The sequence below is a fragment of the Argopecten irradians genome, chromosome 2, assembly GCF_041381155.1.
Source record: "Argopecten irradians isolate NY chromosome 2, Ai_NY, whole genome shotgun sequence".
In the NCBI taxonomy this organism is placed as follows: domain Eukaryota; kingdom Metazoa; phylum Mollusca; class Bivalvia; order Pectinida; family Pectinidae; genus Argopecten; species Argopecten irradians.
Genome location: NC_091135.1, coordinates 10,213,690 through 10,232,017, shown reverse-complemented (window position 1 = coordinate 10,232,017; position 18,328 = coordinate 10,213,690). Strand labels below are relative to the sequence as shown.

The following is an 18,328-nucleotide window of genomic DNA, read 5'->3' as shown; positions in this document are numbered from 1 at the left end:
GTAATTTATAACAGGTACTTATTTTCCTTTTGAAAATTCTGATTTAGCTCAAAATTCATTTAAGTTGAGTTTCTATTCGTAAATTAAAAATGCAAGCATTTCTATGAAAGAATGGAATATTTGTAAGTCGATATTTGGTGAGCTTCTGTTCTTCAGAATCCATCGGACACATACATCTTAGAGTAATGTCCCTTATCACATGGGCAACGTTAACCACATCGGTAAAAAGAGAACACAAACGCGTCAATATTGTGTAATAGAAATGTGTATTTCAGAGGTAAAGCTATATTTCCTTCACCAGAAACACTTTTAGTAGAAATTTGTAGATGAAACACATTTTTCAAAATATTCTAGCGTAATTATTGTGTGTAGGTCTGACATCAAGAGTTGCATGCAGTTCCTGCATACCATCGTATCACTCATTCATCTAGTTAAGAAACAATTACGATATAAACATTAAACTTAGACGATTTGTGATGAATAAGTGATTAACTTTGCTAGTTTTCAAAATGGTTATTTTACAGTTTGCAACAAGGTTTCTTTCCAATTCGAAACTTTGTTACCACAGTTCGCAGAATTAGTAACAATATCGTATCAATAATATTGTATTTAAATCTGGTGAATATTAATCATCTATACTCAAATCGTATTCTTAATAACAATATTAACTCCAGGTTAACTTATTAAACCCGAACTCTTATACACGTTTATTAAATCAAGGACCCTGTCGAATTCAAAGTATCTCATTGTTCCTAGCCTAACATGAAAACTCGAAGTTTTAACACGGACCTGCCGACTTCGAGATAACGATTATATTTTACCACTCTTGTGCGATGAACGTGTGTAAAAGAAATATTACTTAATATCTCATTTTACATGACATAATTGGTCCAAATATTTTGTGTTAAGCTCCAACATTGGTTCACCCACACTGGCCTTTGACGATTCCCGGGTGTCATACTCTGTTTTGTTCCCCACTTGTAGCACCTTGTTTTGTTGATCGTCGTACACGTTTTGTCTTTCCTGGAACTCTTTGCAAATATTTTGTGTTTCGCTTATATCATCACCATCACAAACGGAAAGACGTCTTAATTTCTCTGTATCGATTTCTCTGCCGCTTGAACTTTCATGTTTAGTGAGTCCTGTCTTGCATTCATGTTCTCTCTGAACATTTAATGTTTCGACATTTTGTTTTGTGTCATCAGAGGAATTCTCCAGTCTATTTTTAACACTGACGTCACAATGACTTGGATTTACATGTGATCCTGTTTTGGTGACGTCATTACAACCTGTGTGAAGTTCTGAGACAGCCTCCGGGGAGACCAATGAGTCTGATGAATGTACAGATGTTTTATGGGAAGGATCATCCACATCGTCATCATCGTACTCTTCGTCATCCGACATCCATAAGTGTTTGTCGTCACATTTATCTGTTGAAAAAGAGATTAGCGGATAACTGCTTGAAATTTGAAATGAGACTTTTGGTCCCGGCATCTCGAACCGATATCTCGAAACAAAGGCAACACAATAACGACTTATGTCATCATGATGTAACTAATTAGTCATTTATTATATCTATATTTTTGCATAAGGTTCGTTTTCACTTAAGTGTTTTTTGAGAAATCTGGACCAGTTGATAAAGCTACTTTACAAAAGCTACTTTATATATAATATTTTCCAAACATGTATCCTTAGAAGGGAAATGTTCAACAATGCAATAACAACATTATAATTGTCCCTTTTTGCAATTCTATTTTTTTTTTTTTTACATATGAAGCCATCATTAGGCACAACTAAGGAAACGAAACCCAAAATATGTGAAGTCAATAGAAAGTAACCTAAAAATTACTTATAGAGACAATTATCTCGATTTTAAATCAATAATGTCATTTTTGTGTGATAACATACCTAGAGACAATTCCGATATATTTGGCGAAACATTTGCAGATTCGGCTCCAACACCCGGTTGTCGTGGAAACATGAGTATCAAATTCTGGCGTCTTGATTCGTGTATTGACTCGGAAATCTGTTCCAACGTTCGGAGTGACTCCGCATACTTCGCCTTGTAGCCCTTTATTGCTTGTTGAAGGTCAAGGACGTTCTGCTTTTGTTGCTGTTGATAGAATGAAATACAATATTTCGATTACTTCTTTGTTTACGATAAGGTGATATCAATAGAGGTACCTGATATTTGTACTCAGTTGAACAGTTAACTTAATTATCGACAAAATTAATTGAAATAGAAAATGATGGTGTAATGATTAAAACAACTCACGAACAGGGTCCAATTTACAACCATTCCTAAACATTAAGGAATGCCTTAACTTAAACCTTTCCATACGAAAGCATTAAAAAAGTAATTCAATTTCACCATTAACTTCTGCAATGTTTTTCTATTGAAAACTCTAAGTTTTATAATTCCTTAAAGTTAAGGAATATTGATAAAGCTGGACCATGAAAAGATTTTTTTATAAAATTATATTTTACAATGTATTATTATTTCTAACTCATTTTTACATCGTTTGTTGTAAGCTTTAAATGTACGAACCTGTAACCGTAAGTCTAGCTGTTGTTTCATCTCAAAGTACCCTCTGAAAAAAATATGATATAAGCATTTGAGTTGCTTTCTTGTGATTGCAGCTGCAATCTGTCATAAAACAAATGTACCTATATACTAATAAAAATTGAGGATATAATAAATAATCTGTAAAATATGTCATATTTATTGTGAGGCAAATAGAATTGCATGTATCACGTTCTTGCCTTCTAATCAATATACCAAAAACTATCATATAGATTGTATTTGCGTCACCTACAATTTCACATATTCCGCGGAATTTAGAATATGTGACATTTAATTCAACGATTTTCAAATATCATGTCATGAACTTTTTTACTGGAAATAATGAAATCAATTTGCCATGAAAAAAATCATCAGGCAAGAAGACGTGAACAACCGTGAAAGCGACACCTATAGGACAATATATATCATAATGATGAAATTGCAATACGTGGGAGACCAACACAATAAAAAAACATTTTCAATGGAAAATGATGATGTTTATATCAACATTATACTGAATGAAAAGGTATCAGGTCACAACGACCTACCTGGTATATATACATTTAAACCAATTATAGCATACGGGATCACGATTTATACAGTATATCCTTTTTATGATAATCGATAATCTCCTGACTAAATTACCTTGCATTGGAAATTGCTCGTTTAAACTTCCGCTCCAGTTCCTGTATCCGGCTTTCTAGGTCTCCCCAACGAGATGTGGTTTTCTGATGTTTTTCCTCACTCATCCTCTTTTCTCGTTCAGCTTCCATCACCTAGGTAACCATATAAAACAAAATGTATTTTCTGAAACCGAAGCCTTATATTACTTAGACTCTAAAAGAAGCATGAACCAAGCTGGTTCAGAAATTGTCAATATCAAGATAATTAATTTATTGTTAACCATATAATAGATTTACAAGTATCATCTGCTAATAGGACGTTAAACTAATAAAACTAAAACCATACAAGTATCATATATTCTATTCAATTACACGTTGAACAGATTTGCGTGGGGAACACTGAAATAACTTATCGGGAGAATGGTCATCATTTAAACAACCGAGTTTTGTTTGTGACTGTAACTTTACCCAAAGCATTTAAGGAAGTGGATGCAGCCAACAATTCTTAACATTGCGAAACACCTGGTTCTACTCTCCTTCCAAAATTTTCAGAAATTTTCGTAGTTTGTTTAGCTAATAAATAATTAAACACTTTTGACTTTTAATGACGGTTAATTATTACAAATCGTGGTCATTTTGTATTTCTGTTTTCTAAGAATTTGCATGGATTTGATCACTTGTGTTCAATCTAAATCCCCATTGGATTTGTATTGTCGAAACTTTTGAAGTAAACATTTTTTTAATCCTGTACATATATACAATAGTCTTAATGCTAAGTCTCCAATGCAGAAAGCATGTCTTTGTTCAAATTGTTGTTGTTACACTATCGCTCATTACCGAAATGAAATCTTGTTTGTTTTTCTATCATTATTCTTCACTGCACTACAGTATAATTATCTAGCTTTTAGAATGTTTACCCACCTAACATCACAGAAAGTGTTTTGTTTGTTGCAGTAATGTTCGTAAATGTCAATAGTCCACAAACTTAGCGACTTTATTTCAACCAATGAATTGACAGAAGACACAGATTTCTGCCGCAATTTTTTTCTCTATTCTGTAAATAATCCATATCCAATACAACAATGTGAAATCTACCTAGCACAGACGTTACAACAACACTGTGTTGTCGATGTGACCTTGAAAGTCAATTGCAATACATGAAATCCATTAATACAGGAAAACGCCAAATTGCAATGGATGGGACCAATTTCGATTTGCACGGATTTGATTACGGAAGAAAGTGTTTATACCCTTGGGTTTTAGTAATCGTTATACCCATCTATCATTGATCTGAGCGGCTTGAAGATCCTTTCGTTTCAATTCGTATTCTGGGTTTTTTTCTGTTAATCCATTCTGTGTTTAACTAAAGTGTTCATGTAAAGTAGTTTATTTTGTAGGTAGCTATTACCACACGGATTTGAATTAACCTTATTTGTCTAGTTTGTGCAGAGTGGAGTATGCTATGATTTAGAATCGAAGTTTCTTCGTGATGTGTCGTTGCTGAGCAGAGGAATTCTGGTTCAGGGAATAATCCTGAACTTTTTGATCTAATCAAAACAAAAATGCTGTAACTTTTCGATATCAGTAAACAGAATTGGCTTCGGAACAAATATGCCACACGTAATATGCCATCCTTAATACGAATAAGTACATGTAACAAGATAAGACATGGAAGATAACTATTTCGTATTACGCTTATTTTCACTTGAACTAGGTTATAATAGAGAATACGTACATTCGGTTCCGTGATTACTAGAAGATTTATATTTTCCTCTTTCCACTAAGCTTCCCACATTTACTATTCTACTTCTCAAACAATCACTTTTGAACATTTACACAGCAAACAAATGAAATAAAAGAAACTAGAATTGGACCAGGTGCTCCAAATGGTAAGCGATTTCTTCTTCATTAACGACACATTCAAAGATTACTGGATTAAATCTAGCTTGCAATCAACTCAGATAAGTTACTTTAAAGCTGTAAAAGTATAGTGGAAAATCAATATACCGAAATATCGAATTTTAGGGTATATTCCTACACTAAGGAATAGCTGAATTCCGATGATCGGTACTCGACATATCGGTCTATCCACTTGCCTTGTGCTAACCGGTGGTTAAACAATTACTAACCTGATATTATGTTTTAATCCGATAACAAAACTCACCCTTATTGTGGCATGGTTTAGCATTTCCTGCCATGCTGACGTCAGCTGGACTTCCCCGCCTTGTAGCAGACGTTCCTCTGCCAGTGCCACGGTTTCCTTGGCGGCTCTGTAAATCCCTATGGCGGACTGATACTGACGCGCTGACTTCAGGGACTCGCTTTGTACCTATAATCAAAGTACCACGATGGTTTATATTTCAAAGTGGTTACCAGTGACTGAAAGAATACGTGGAAGTCTATGAATCTAGTAAAATTGCGGGAAAAGTTTATGACTTATGACGAACACTGATCAAACATCTCTGGCCTTGAAACATGGTCTAAGCGAGAAAGAAATCGGACCCAAAGTAATTAGAACCCCCCACATTATTAAGGACGTAACTACTCAAACTTTAACTTCAAGTATTGTCTGTTTTGGCATTCGTCTTCCTAAGTTCCTTTTACTACTTTGAAGAAGATGTTATTCAAAAGTGAAAGCATGGTTCTTCAGAAAGCAGGGCCAATTACAGAAAGCTATATATATTATAAACATCAAATACAACGCTATATTGTGCAGTCCAAACATCACAGCATGTTCATGTATGTAGAAAGCTTACCTTCTTCGCTTCCTCGCGTAATTCGTAGTACTCTCGAGCCTTCTGGATGCTCTTTTTCTTGTCTTTTGAAATAAGTGCCATTTTATGTGAAGCTTCATTGAACGTCATTCTATATTTTGCTCTTGCCTCCTGGTAAAACAGAGAAATAATTGCATCACTAATACAAATGTTCTTATAGTTCCAACATTTGGGCTTTTAGTAATAAATCTACATAGTCATAAAGACGCTATTTTGATTTTCCAATACCTGATATTTCGTTTATTGTGCGCTTACTGTTGGAACCTTACTTCACCTGTATGGAATTACAATCTACTAAGCTCAATCGGAATGGTATTCTACTATCACTTTGAGCTCTACATATTGCCTTCGAAACTCCGGGAATCTTGAAACAACAGTTTATGTTATTTTTCTAAAATCTATTCATATCATCTAATGTTAATCTTTTGTGCGTCAATCCTGTACATGTATCATTAAACTTTTTTCTATACAGAAAATTAATCGGGAAGCTGAACAAGGGTGTAATTCAAACAAGATTAATTTCGGTTAACTAATGGCAATGTAATATTGTTTAATTGGTGGTTGTCACGTTTTCCGTGAGAGAGCTTTTCACTAATTATGGGTTATCGTAATTGCTAATTAACACAATTTACAAGCAGAACATTTCACGATAACTCATTCAAAGGTCGTGTCTTATTTCTAGCCTCGTGGGGGAATGACCGGAGAGGCATACGTTTGTGTTTCATTGCGTCGTTTCCGTATAATTAAATTGTTTAATATAAAATCGTCAAATATAGTATTATTTAAATAGTGAAATTATATCAGCAGTTAGTGTTATCAGATAAATACAACAATATGGTTCAGTTTATGTAATAATGATGTAACACAACCAGATTATATTTTTATGTGTGATATTTATTGTCAACGAAGAAATACACCCGATCTGAAAGAAACAGCCGAAGTCCAACATCATCAATTCGACTGTTACAGATCTTGCTACACAAAACAATCATGTGATCGACTGGATACATTTTAAACATGAAGAATAACCTCTTGAAACGGTAGATAAAGGAAGTCTTCTTGATACGCTCAGTAGATCATTATTAAATCGAGACGAGGGGGCACACGAACTCTCGCAAATACATGGCCAGGCATTAGGCTTAGAGTAGCGAAACCGTGTCATTTCGGCCCAATGCAATGCTAGATCATAGAGTTATATACTCAGCAGTTTATCTCCCCCACAATTACTGTTAAGACCTATATACTGGAATGTCCTCGTGAAATGTCTAAAACTACAGGTCGATATTCTCTAACACACAGTAACGAGTGAATCGGGTGAATGAATTGTGGCACGTAGGGTGTCACACATGTTGATAATGAAATAAGGCGATTAATTGACAATTCTTATCTCGTTGATTAATTTATCACTGGCCAACTCGCAATCGTAATAGCCCTCACATAGAAGTACATATATGTTTGAACGCGATAAAACAAGTACAGGGTATACTTGTTTAACGAATGTACCTAAATTAACATGAGAACCTAAAATAAAACTGAAAACAATAATGACCCCTTCATAGCCAATGCATGGTGTGATTTTCATGGGGTAATGCTATTGTCTAATTGGCTAATTTCAGGTTGAGAGAGTAATCACTGCATTTGAATGACCAATAATTTTATTCAGGCGATGAGGAACTGTATCTGATTGGCCGGCTTCGTTTGAAATATCTGATTGGATCATTAACTCTCTCGTCTCGTGTTATTGATATACTCTATCTAATTAATTGTCAAACCTGTTCCATGTATCGCCCTATTCCATTAACCTATATTACCATATGAGGACGTGTGTATAAACGTTAGGTGTAATATACACAAGGTGTTATCAGGAAGTCGTTAGAGAAAATGTGACATTAATGAAGGAAACCAAAGGAAGGTATAAATTGTTCATTGGCAGTTTAATATGTAGGATTTCTCATTAATGCTAACGAAGCAGAAAATACAAGTTGAGAGAATAACAATGAGAAATAATTATAGTTGAAATAACGTATACGTACAGTTAATGAAATAAACTATAATTTTCGTTGGTAAGGAAAAGGAAGCTGTCTTGGTCATTACAGTAGGAGATTTTCCTTCTTTCTTCCTACAATGTCTAGTATGTTAGACCTCAATTAAACATAAAATGTCCAGAGAACCTGTTTACACCTTATTAATATATGTATAAGTAACCTGTCCAGTCTCTTTGTATAAACACTTCACCCAAATACCAATGACCTAAAAATATATCTAAGTAAACAGGATACAGTGTACATTTACTTACATCGAGTTCATTCTCCAGTCGGTTAACTTCGGCACTTGTCTGGTTCAGGTTTTCAAGTTCATCCTTTAACATATCAACAAATACATTTTGTATGAGACAAATCAGTTCTTAACAACTGTAAACTTAAAGATACTTGTATTATATGACGCTACAGACAATTTATTCATTGTGATTTAGTTATGTCAAATACATTGCAAACAAAACTTATATAAGATATTAAGTGATGGTGATTAAAGAATACTAATATAATATCCTTTCAATATAAATTATGAAGCTTTCCACTGCGAATTTCGTATAATAATCCCTTTACAACAAGTAATACATTAGAAATAAAATGCTAGCAGCCAAGATGAAATCTAAACTTATATAGTTTGTACATATAAACATAGTATACATATATCATTTGTACAGATTTAATTGTGACGAATATAAAGAAAACCGTTCACTGCTTTACCTACCAAACTAATATAATCGGGGTAAATCTCAACATAATTAAAACACTTTATCAATAAAAGTTAAGTTTACCATATGAAGATGACTGTGTAAGTTTTCTGTGGTGTTTAGGGAGAGAGGGTCAAAAAGTTATCATTTATAACTGATTATGGCATAAATTCTTATCACTACAAACGCCAATACAAGTTCAAACGAAACAAAAAAAAGCGAACAGTAAATACTGTATACCGGTAGTCACTCATTCTTATCGCAAATCCTAACCCAACTCAGAATCAAATACAAACGGGACCTAACGATGAAAATATTTAGAGTATGTATTGAACAAACTACGACCTGTTTAGGGGTCTTAACACAATCAATAAAGATGTCGAATTGTGTAGAGTTTAAATAAAATAAAATTGCATAATTCATATATTGACCGTGCCAGGGAGCGACACGATTTTTTTTTATTATTATTACATTCTAAACAACATTAATGGTCGGATTTACGATCCGATATTGTTTAAGTACTATATACTTGTTCTGACAACGGATTTACAAAACTTACCAGCCAGCAAGCAATTACAAACAATTCAAATCTACTGTAGTGTGACCTACATATCTAAAACATAACTGCTTACTTCCTGCCCCTAAACATATTTGTCACATTAGAGTGAGTTATTGAACAAATCATTTATTTGGGTGATTCGTCAGAAAGCCAGCGTTCCTACTGTTGTTGACAAATTTGCTGCTGGTGTCAAGTCATTTAAATCTTTTACTACAAATATTTCTTCGAAATGGGAGTTCACCACATTTAATCACAGGGCCACATTTCGAACGTCTATTTAAATACATTACATAACGTGTTATGTGTTTAAATCATACATGTACATTACACAACGTGTAATACATATAAATAGAGATTACCCATCTTATGCGTGTAATGAATGTAAACAGACGTGACCTTTCTTATACATGAACTAATGTATCATAATATGAAACGAAACCTTGTGATTTAACATTATTTAATGTTTTCTACACTTCATTACCAGATGACCGAAACAAAAAACTCAAGTTTTTAAATGATAATTTTTTTTTCATTCAATTTTTAAATAAACAAATCTGCAACATCGAATATTTTTGTATGGTAGCATCTTTTTAATTTCGATATCTGTTCACGCCAAATGATATTTTAACGGTAAAAGAGATACACACATGTAAAAGCATTTCTTTTTTATACTCAAAACAGGTTTGTTAGTGTCACTGAATACCAAATACATTTCAGTTACAATTCATTTACTCTTCTGATAAAAATAACGCTATTTCCTTCTCTAGATTGAAGACCGCGTGACCAAAATTTCATTGGATAACTAGTACATCAATTAGAATGCTTCGAGGATCAAAAAAATATTTACATGAAAAAATGTCCAAACTCAGCATATTTAAAGATCCGTGAAAGAAAAGTCGTGATGATGCATATGATAAAGTAAACCAAAAAACGTGTTCTAGACCAGAAGCACCATTACATGATTTTATTTGCTAAAAGTAATTTGTTTTCATTTCAGGGCGTTCCGATATGTAAAAGGCTTCATCGATGGGGAAGATACACCTGTAAATTGGTGTGTTATTGTCCATTGTTAACCTAATTTTTCACATATGGTTCATTAAATGTTTTCACAGATGCTTCTAGTGTTACAAAAGCAATAGACATATGTTGTTTATGCAACAAATATATATTTAAGCTAACTGATAATCATCAAACCACATTCACCAATGTATCAGACGTGTGATATTTTGACAGATCGATGTTGTTGTGTGTTGGAAAAACAGTAATGAATCTTAATGTCAGATGTCCTCGGTTTACAGGTAAAGCCGCTTGGTGAATCATTTTATCATCTTAATTATGTGGTTATACTGTTGAGTGTCACCACTGCTGTCTAACCTGCGAATAAATCCGGTTTTCTTTGTCAGACATTCCATGTGTCAATGTATCATAAGATCATGATGACATTTGTTATGGGAATTTTATATAAACAATAAGTGCATTCATGTAAAACAGGATCTAATGTTTGTGGAAGCCCTGGAGCTCTTTCTTTTATCTCTAGTTTACAAATTTTCAGACGACATATACAGGACCACTTATCTGGATACTCCAGGCAGAGAGATTTTTAAAAAAAAATTGAACCGGATATTACGACCACTTCAATGATACACATTATATTAACGCGAAGCCGAGAGGCTAGGCATTTCATATATCTATAATGACCAACTAGCTCAAAAGTTAATATTTACAGTTCGAAAGTTCTTAAAGGCGATTGTACAAAATCTATTGATCTAGGAGTGTATGCTGAATTATTTCTGGGTTTGGATTATGTACATGTACTTGTAATTACATTTTGGATGTGGGTATCTGCATCAAAGTGTGTGCTGTTCTGTGTTTTTGGACAGTATGCTTCAGTGAGATAGCGCTATAAAAAGGGAAAGCGTCCCACTTACAACACGAATATACCGCAGCCTCCCAAAACATACAGACATTCAAACATGCAACACAATGCATACAGCGATGTTAGCCTTTAAATGGCCCTGTATGACAATAGGACGTTAAATTTCATATTCTGTGTTTAGATTAATGTGTGTGGTGCTATTTAGAATACATTCTAGGGTTTGATGCCAATAATGGACTCAAATACGTTTAAAAATGTTTATATGATTGGACGTAAAAAGGTTTATGGCGTTTAAAACTAAATAACGACGTAATAATATCTACCATAGTGGAATTTCGTGTTGTCTTATATATAACTTACATAAGAAACTTCACAATATGTTGTGATAATATAATCAAAGCGGACATGTGTTACAGCGACCATCTGTTACGACGTTGATTGTCCAGTGTGTATATATACCACAATAAGACCTAGTGGTGTATATGATATCGTTTTACTTATTGAAATCACCAGTTTAGGGCATATTTTTCATATTTCAATCAATTCAATTCTGAAAATAATTTTTTCAGAGGGCGTATACAGGATTTGCTGGCTGCCCGATCGATTCGTGTCATAAACTTATTTGATTTAATCAAATATTTCGAAATGAAAACTTTAAATGAAAAGTGTTGGTTTTAGATCGGTCATGTCTTTATTTTCACATCTGTCGAACATATTTTTCGTTTTTTGATGATTATCACAATTGTGTACATGGAATCACTGATTAATCTTACAAAATATCAAAAAACATTATAAATGATGAAACTGTTTGTCTTGTTATAATAACATGCTTATTTACGTCGCTAACAATTTAACTTATAAAGCAGTTACCTCAGTTTCCCAATTTTTGTTTAATACACATGAACAAAGGGCTGCGGTACAGGAATTCCTCGGTCGTGTTAACGACGCACGACCATGATAAGTAGGTGAACATGTAAACATGGAGATTGGGTTTAGGTCACAACAAGGCTATGTATGAAAAACATGAAGAATTTGGCTTTTAAAAAACATCAATGATAGTTTATCGATAGCAAAGCTGTAATCATTTATCGCGTTTTGTGGTGAAATGTTGCACCGCAGCTGCAGACATGAAAAAAAGGTTCTGAAGGTTGGATAAAATAACTCGGTGGCAATGCAATTTTGGTTAAACTAAATATCTCACAATCTCGTGTCGAAAACCACTCTTTCGCATGGCGACGTTGGGTCTTAGGTAACGAAATTGCTCTGAAAACTTTAATTCAAGATAGCGAGATTGCTATGGTGACGTAGGCAAAGCAGTCAAAATGGTATGATGATCTGAAAAAGCGAGACTGCTCTTTTAGTTTGTTTGTTTTTGATGTTTGAAAATTGGTGTCCTATAAACAGAGACTGTCCAGTGCTCTTACGAGCGAAGAACTTCTGTATCTATCCTTGTTGTCGAGGTAGCTAGATAACTCTGTCTTTATCAAAAGTCGAGATATCGAGAGTTATCTAGATTGAAAACGGATATGGTACTTGCCGGCCACCGTACGCTATGTATATGGTGGACACTACCCATATTGATAGAGCATCGTTAGATCTCTCGAGTCCAGATCGATGGCATTTTGTAATAAGCTTTACTTAACACTCCAGCATTATCTCGGTATATTTGATACTTGTCATCAGCTCTGTAAATATAATCTATTTAAGCACAGTGATGTATCTCATGTCCACCAACAATTGGTAGATTCATTCGATAACATGGCTGACAACGCGCATTTATCAGCTGAATCCAATATATATGGTCTTATGGGAAGAAATATTTTATTTCTGTTTCAATGTCAAGATTGAGTGGAACACATTTCCACATATTTGATACAGAATTTTAGGCATTCCAACATTGATTAAACCGTATTCGTTTTGTAGCTGCTAGGTATGTTCAAACTTTTTGAGCACGTGAAGATTGTCAGTATTGTTTGAGTTCATTTTACCCATTGTCATAGCCATTTTATTGTTATGAATTTCAAAACAATAGAAACACAATTCCCAGTTGGTATATCTGATAGAAAGCACCCTGAAATATTAATTCACTCAAATAAAACGTGATTTATGGGTGGTATGCCAATGTCATACAGGCATAGTACACTTTTATACAATGGGGAGTTATAATCTTTAAAAATATCCTATCTGTCAGCAGATACAGTAATATAAGAGGGAGAAATGCAGTTGCATTGAGAACATTGATTTGTTTATCATAATATCATGAAGGATCGGAAAGTAACAAATGTCTTTCTTTAACCAAATTGACATGTTAGAGGATCATAAGCGCACGATCTAATACTTCACTGAATATGTGATATATATCGTTCATATAGATCTAGCGAATACTTAACTGAATATATCGTATAAATTACTGTTTATATAGCGAATACTTTACTACATACACATCATTTATATCGTTCATATAAAGGGAGAGAGTTATTTGTTGGATGAATATCTCATAAATTGAACTGATATGTAATTCAAACATACCGTATATTGATATTTTGAAATAAATTTCGCGTTCAATAAATCAGACATCACCATATACATATATAGAGTTTACGGAGATGTGAATAACATGATATCATCGCTTGATAAATCATTGTTGTGTTGTACATCACATGGTGACAAGTCGTGTAACAGACAGATAATGAGGACATCAATATCATTATATATCTACAATAATATATGCTTCTATAGATGCCACATCCCCATAATAACACTGTCTGCCTATACTACAAAGTGGATAATGACATTGTTGCAGTCAAAACGATATAAATCAAGGCGTCTTCCGTGCCGTGTCAGGACATCGTTAGCTTGTTGTCATTAATTTATATATCTTGTTTAACAATGAGTAAAGGTAAAAATGTAGGCCACGTGTTCTCTGGCGACATAGGTACCAATTACCTACATAGAATATACCGCAAATCTGCATAGTAAATTAGATATTCCAGCGGTTGGTTGCGAAAGAGTGAAATTCTTCACCCTCTAGATCTTTGTTTTTGCACAGAGCATGCAAAAATATGCATCTTCTCAAAATTAAACACACGTGCATTTGTCAGATTTAATTTCAAATTATTTTGGAGATATATAAACTAATCATAAAATAATTTTCAGTATATCGCTAAAAAAGCAAATGCAAAAAATATCTACAAATGCATTGCTATATGATTTAGCTTGGCTAAAATTATTGTCAAAAGAGTAAGCCATCTTTGAAGGACTCTGTTAAAAGCTAATATAAACGTATGTTGTGCAATTTAAATGCACAAAAACATTTTAAATAAGTGCATTTAACATGAAAAAGCATTCGTTTATATGATGACTATGTCACTCTGAGATGGGCATTTCGCCTCGAGCTTAGTGGCTATGGCTACTGTACTTACTGACATGTCAGATCAGCTGATAAATAGCATATGTATACATTCTTCAAATTCTGTCCGCTATTTACATTTTATTTTATTTCCTACATACCTTTACCCGGGGGTCGGGCTGTTCCTCCTCCTCCTCCCCGTCTGGGGGGAGGTGCAGATCTGTTTCTCCTCGCACGGTATCCTCCATGTTTTGAACACTCTCAGCACAACATAATTACGATCCGATGTCACTCAGGCCGGTAGTGAACTTTGCCTGTTTACACAAGGGCATCTACTATATACATACATATAATGAGAACAACCCATACACACGAGACTTTGATACGTGCAGATTAGTCAACTTAAAACCTAGATAAGAAAATAAGCACCGCAGTCCAGATTTAAACTAAGTTAATCTTATCTTTTCCAAGTTGCCCTGACTCAAAAATGATATCATACCTGTTGTATAAAATCAAAAACATATATTATAAATTATTAAAGTTTTATATAAAAAGATAAATGGTTAACTGAAAGAACAAACCTGGCTCACATATATAAAGACTGACACTATAAACTCCGCTGTTATTAAAACAGGTCGCCGTCCTCTCTCGCACCGATACGAAATACCTGTGTCAGTTTCAGAAATTGACAACAGAAATTGACAATACCAGCTGCGGGGCCTACATACCACCGGGCTTTAATCTCAGCAACGAAATCGATTTCTACCTCGGCTTTAAAGCGTAAATGGCCCGGAGAGAATGTCACCACATATTGTATACATCTAAGTGTGCTTTTTGTTCCGATTTCCGGCGTTTATTATATGTAGCTATAGATAAGCAAATATATGTAACAAGCATGTTTTCTTTCCTTGTCAATTATGTACATATTGTATATATTAGGCATCAATATCATAACAATAGCGGTATGTATATGTACTTCCTGGTAATAAGAGGTAGCGAAATATTTCAAACATTATGCAATTCCTATAAACTTTTTCCGTTTAAAACATCGAAATGAATACATTGAATAATATGGTTAATTATAAGAGACATTACTCGAAAAACACGCACAGTGACACAAAACAATTGCATGCACGTTCTACATTTTTATTCACATTGTAGTAACACGCGCATGAGTCAGAAATGTCCACAACAAATGTATATAGACTAAAGATCTCCATGTGGATCATGCACGCGGAGCTGCCATTTCGGCTATAATATGCAGCTACATTGTATTGCATTACGACATATACTCAGCATTCTTGTGGCTATACTTGTGGTTAAGTTGTCCCGACATATAACCACAAGAGGTGGAAGTCTCTGGGTCGCGAGTTCGAATCCCATGTGGGCCAGTTGCTAGATACTGCCCTCTAGCCGCTGGTTTTCCTCCGGGTACTCAGACTTTCCTTCACTATCAAACCTGATATGTTCTTACTAGTAAATATCCATGGATGTTTATAGGTAGTTAAACCAATAAAACAACCCGAAATCTTGTGAATGTCTTGTTACTGCATGCCACGAACAATACAGAATTTTGCTCATGGAATCACTATACGCCTATGACTAGATTTAGCAACATTTCGAATGCTAGGAAAGCACCAAGGCCATCGATAGCTGATATTTAGCCCACCATCAGCAGATGGTGGGCTATTCAAATCACTTTTCGTCCGTGGTCCGTCGTCCGTCGCCGTCCGTAAACAATGCTTGTTACCGCTATTTCTCAGAAATTATTGAAGGGATCTGTCTCAAATTTCATATGTAGGTTCCCCTGGGGCACACGGAGAGTCATGAAGATTTTCAGACTGATCGGAGAAACAATATGGCCGCCACCCAGGCCGCCAACTTGGATTTTCGCAGTTGATGTTTGTTACCGCTATTTCTCAGAAAGTACTGATGAGATCTGTCTCAAATTTCATACGAAGGTTTCCATAGGGCACACACAGTTTCATGCTGGTTTTGAATCTGATCGGAATAACAATATGGCCGCCAGGCAGCCATCTTGGATTTTTGCAGTTGATGATTGTTACCACTATTTCTCAGAAAGTTCCCAAGAGATCTGTCTCAAATTTTATATATAGGTTCCCATAAGGCCGTAGGACAGTTTCATGCTAGTTTTGAATCTGATCGGAATAACAATATGGCCACCAGGCCGCAAACTTGGATTTTTGCAGTTGATGATTGTTACCACTATTTCTCAGAAAGTTCCCGAGAGATCTGTCTCAAATTATATATATATGTTCCCCTAAGGCAATAGGGGTGTCATGCTGATTTTGAGACTGATCGGGAAAACAAAATGGCCGCCAGGCAGCCATCCTGGATTTTAGTAGTTGATTATTGTTACCACTATTTCTTAGACAGTTCCCAAGGGATCTGTCTCAGATTCCATATGTAGGTTGCCCTAGAGCCCTAGGAGTGTCATACAGATTTTAAAACTGATCGGAAAAACAATATGGTCGCCCGGCAGCCATCTTGGATTTTTGCAGTTGATGTTTGTTACCGCTGTTTCTCAGAAAGTACTCAAGGGATATGTAGGTTTCCCTAGGGCACACAGAGTGTCATGCTGATTTTGAGACTGACCGGAGTAACAATATGGTCGCCAGGCAGTCATCTTGGATTTTGTGAGTTAAAGTTTGTTACAGCTATTCCTCAGAAAGTACCGAAGGGATTATCTCAAATTTCATATGTAGGTTCCTCTAGGGCCCTAGTTTCGCATATTTCATTTTGGGATCAATCGGTAAACAAGATAACCGCCAGGCAGCTGCTTTGGATTTTGATAGTTGAAGTTTCTTACCGCTACTTCCCAAAAGGTACTGAAGGAATCGTTGCAAATTTCCTATGTAGGTTCCCCTAAGGCCCTAGTTGCACATATTGCAATTTGGGACCAATCGGTTATAAGATAGCCACCAGGCAACCATCTATATTTTGAAATTTAAAGTTTGTTACCGCTTTTGCTCAGGAAGTACAGAATGGATCGTTCTCAAATGTTCATGAAGGCTCTTCTAGGGCCCTAGTTCTGCATGTTGCATTTTTGGACCGATCGGTCAACAAGATATGGCTGACCACCAACTTGGATTTTGATAGTTTAAAGTTTGAAAAGCAGAAAAAAAAGAAGTTTAAGTTTGAAAAGCAGAGAAAAGATCCCTCTGTCCTTCTTATGTCAGACATAGATCAATCGTTGGTGGGCGCCAAGATCCTTCTAGGATCTCTTGTCACTTTCTAATTTGACAAACAAAATAATCCATGCGTATTTGCATTGTCCACATCATTTAACGATGAAAACAAAAAAAGCACATTTCAAACCAACACTAGCACCAGATGATGAGTTTGCTAACGCTGGGGGTTATGTGGGTATATACGTACCCTAATGATCGTGTCAGGCATATAAAATACAGGATAGTCCAGGGATTGTATATTAATTTTAACAGTCGCTCCTTTTGAAATATCCCCAAATTTCAAAAACATACCTGGTATATATAGTAGTCTGTTTACTAGAATATACTATATGTACGCGTTACAATTGTTCTAAATTTGCACGAAATTGCAGAAAACAAAGTAAAAGTAGAAGCACAATTTCCCAACGACAAATTATGAAATATCGGACTACCCATACATAGATGCGGGTTGTGTTGGGATGTCAGACACTGAACAAAGGTTATCAATTTATCAATAACTTGACATTCAGTCTAGCTAGTTGATATTGAAATATGAACATACGAGCTTTAGCGTTTAGCGCGCCGATGCAGCTTTTATTTTCCTTTTTTCTGTTTTGAAGGGAATACACTGTACAAAGATCGTAAATGAGAAAGGT

General features: G+C 34.9%; 1 protein-coding gene across 2 annotated transcripts; it reads right to left on the bottom strand.

The window, feature by feature from the left end:
* Window positions 1-247: 247 nt before the first annotated feature.
* Window positions 248-15,246, bottom strand: LOC138314404 (SH3 domain-binding protein 5-like). Of its 2 annotated transcripts, none has more exons than XM_069254717.1 (9): window positions 15,063-15,246; window positions 14,643-14,795; window positions 8,257-8,319; window positions 5,943-6,071; window positions 5,351-5,515; window positions 3,209-3,339; window positions 2,549-2,591; window positions 1,909-2,113; window positions 248-1,430 (listed from the first exon to the last, which is right to left on the bottom strand). In XM_069254717.1, the coding sequence occupies exons 2-9, from the start codon at window positions 14,727-14,729 to the stop codon at window positions 868-870; spliced, it is 1,386 nt and encodes a 461-aa protein (XP_069110818.1). In that variant the 5' UTR covers window positions 14,730-14,795; window positions 15,063-15,246; the 3' UTR covers window positions 248-867. The 2 variants fall into 2 exon arrangements, with proteins under 2 accessions (XP_069110818.1, XP_069110820.1); XM_069254719.1 differs by having other exon boundaries at window positions 15,072-15,246.
* Between the last annotated feature and the right edge of the window lie 3,082 nt (window positions 15,247-18,328).

Coding starts and splice junctions, on each gene's coding strand:
- LOC138314404 (XM_069254717.1), bottom strand. CDS start 14,729: ATGGAGGATACCGTGCGAGGAGAAACAGATCTGCACCTCCCCCCAGAC. Junction 3,340..5,350: donor TAAACCATGCCACAATAAGG/GTGAGTTTTGTT, acceptor ATGGTTACCTAG/GTGATGGAAGCTGAACGAGA. Junction 1,431..1,908: donor TATATCGGAATTGTCTCTAG/GTATGTTATCAC, acceptor CTTTTTCAACAG/ATAAATGTGACGACAAACAC.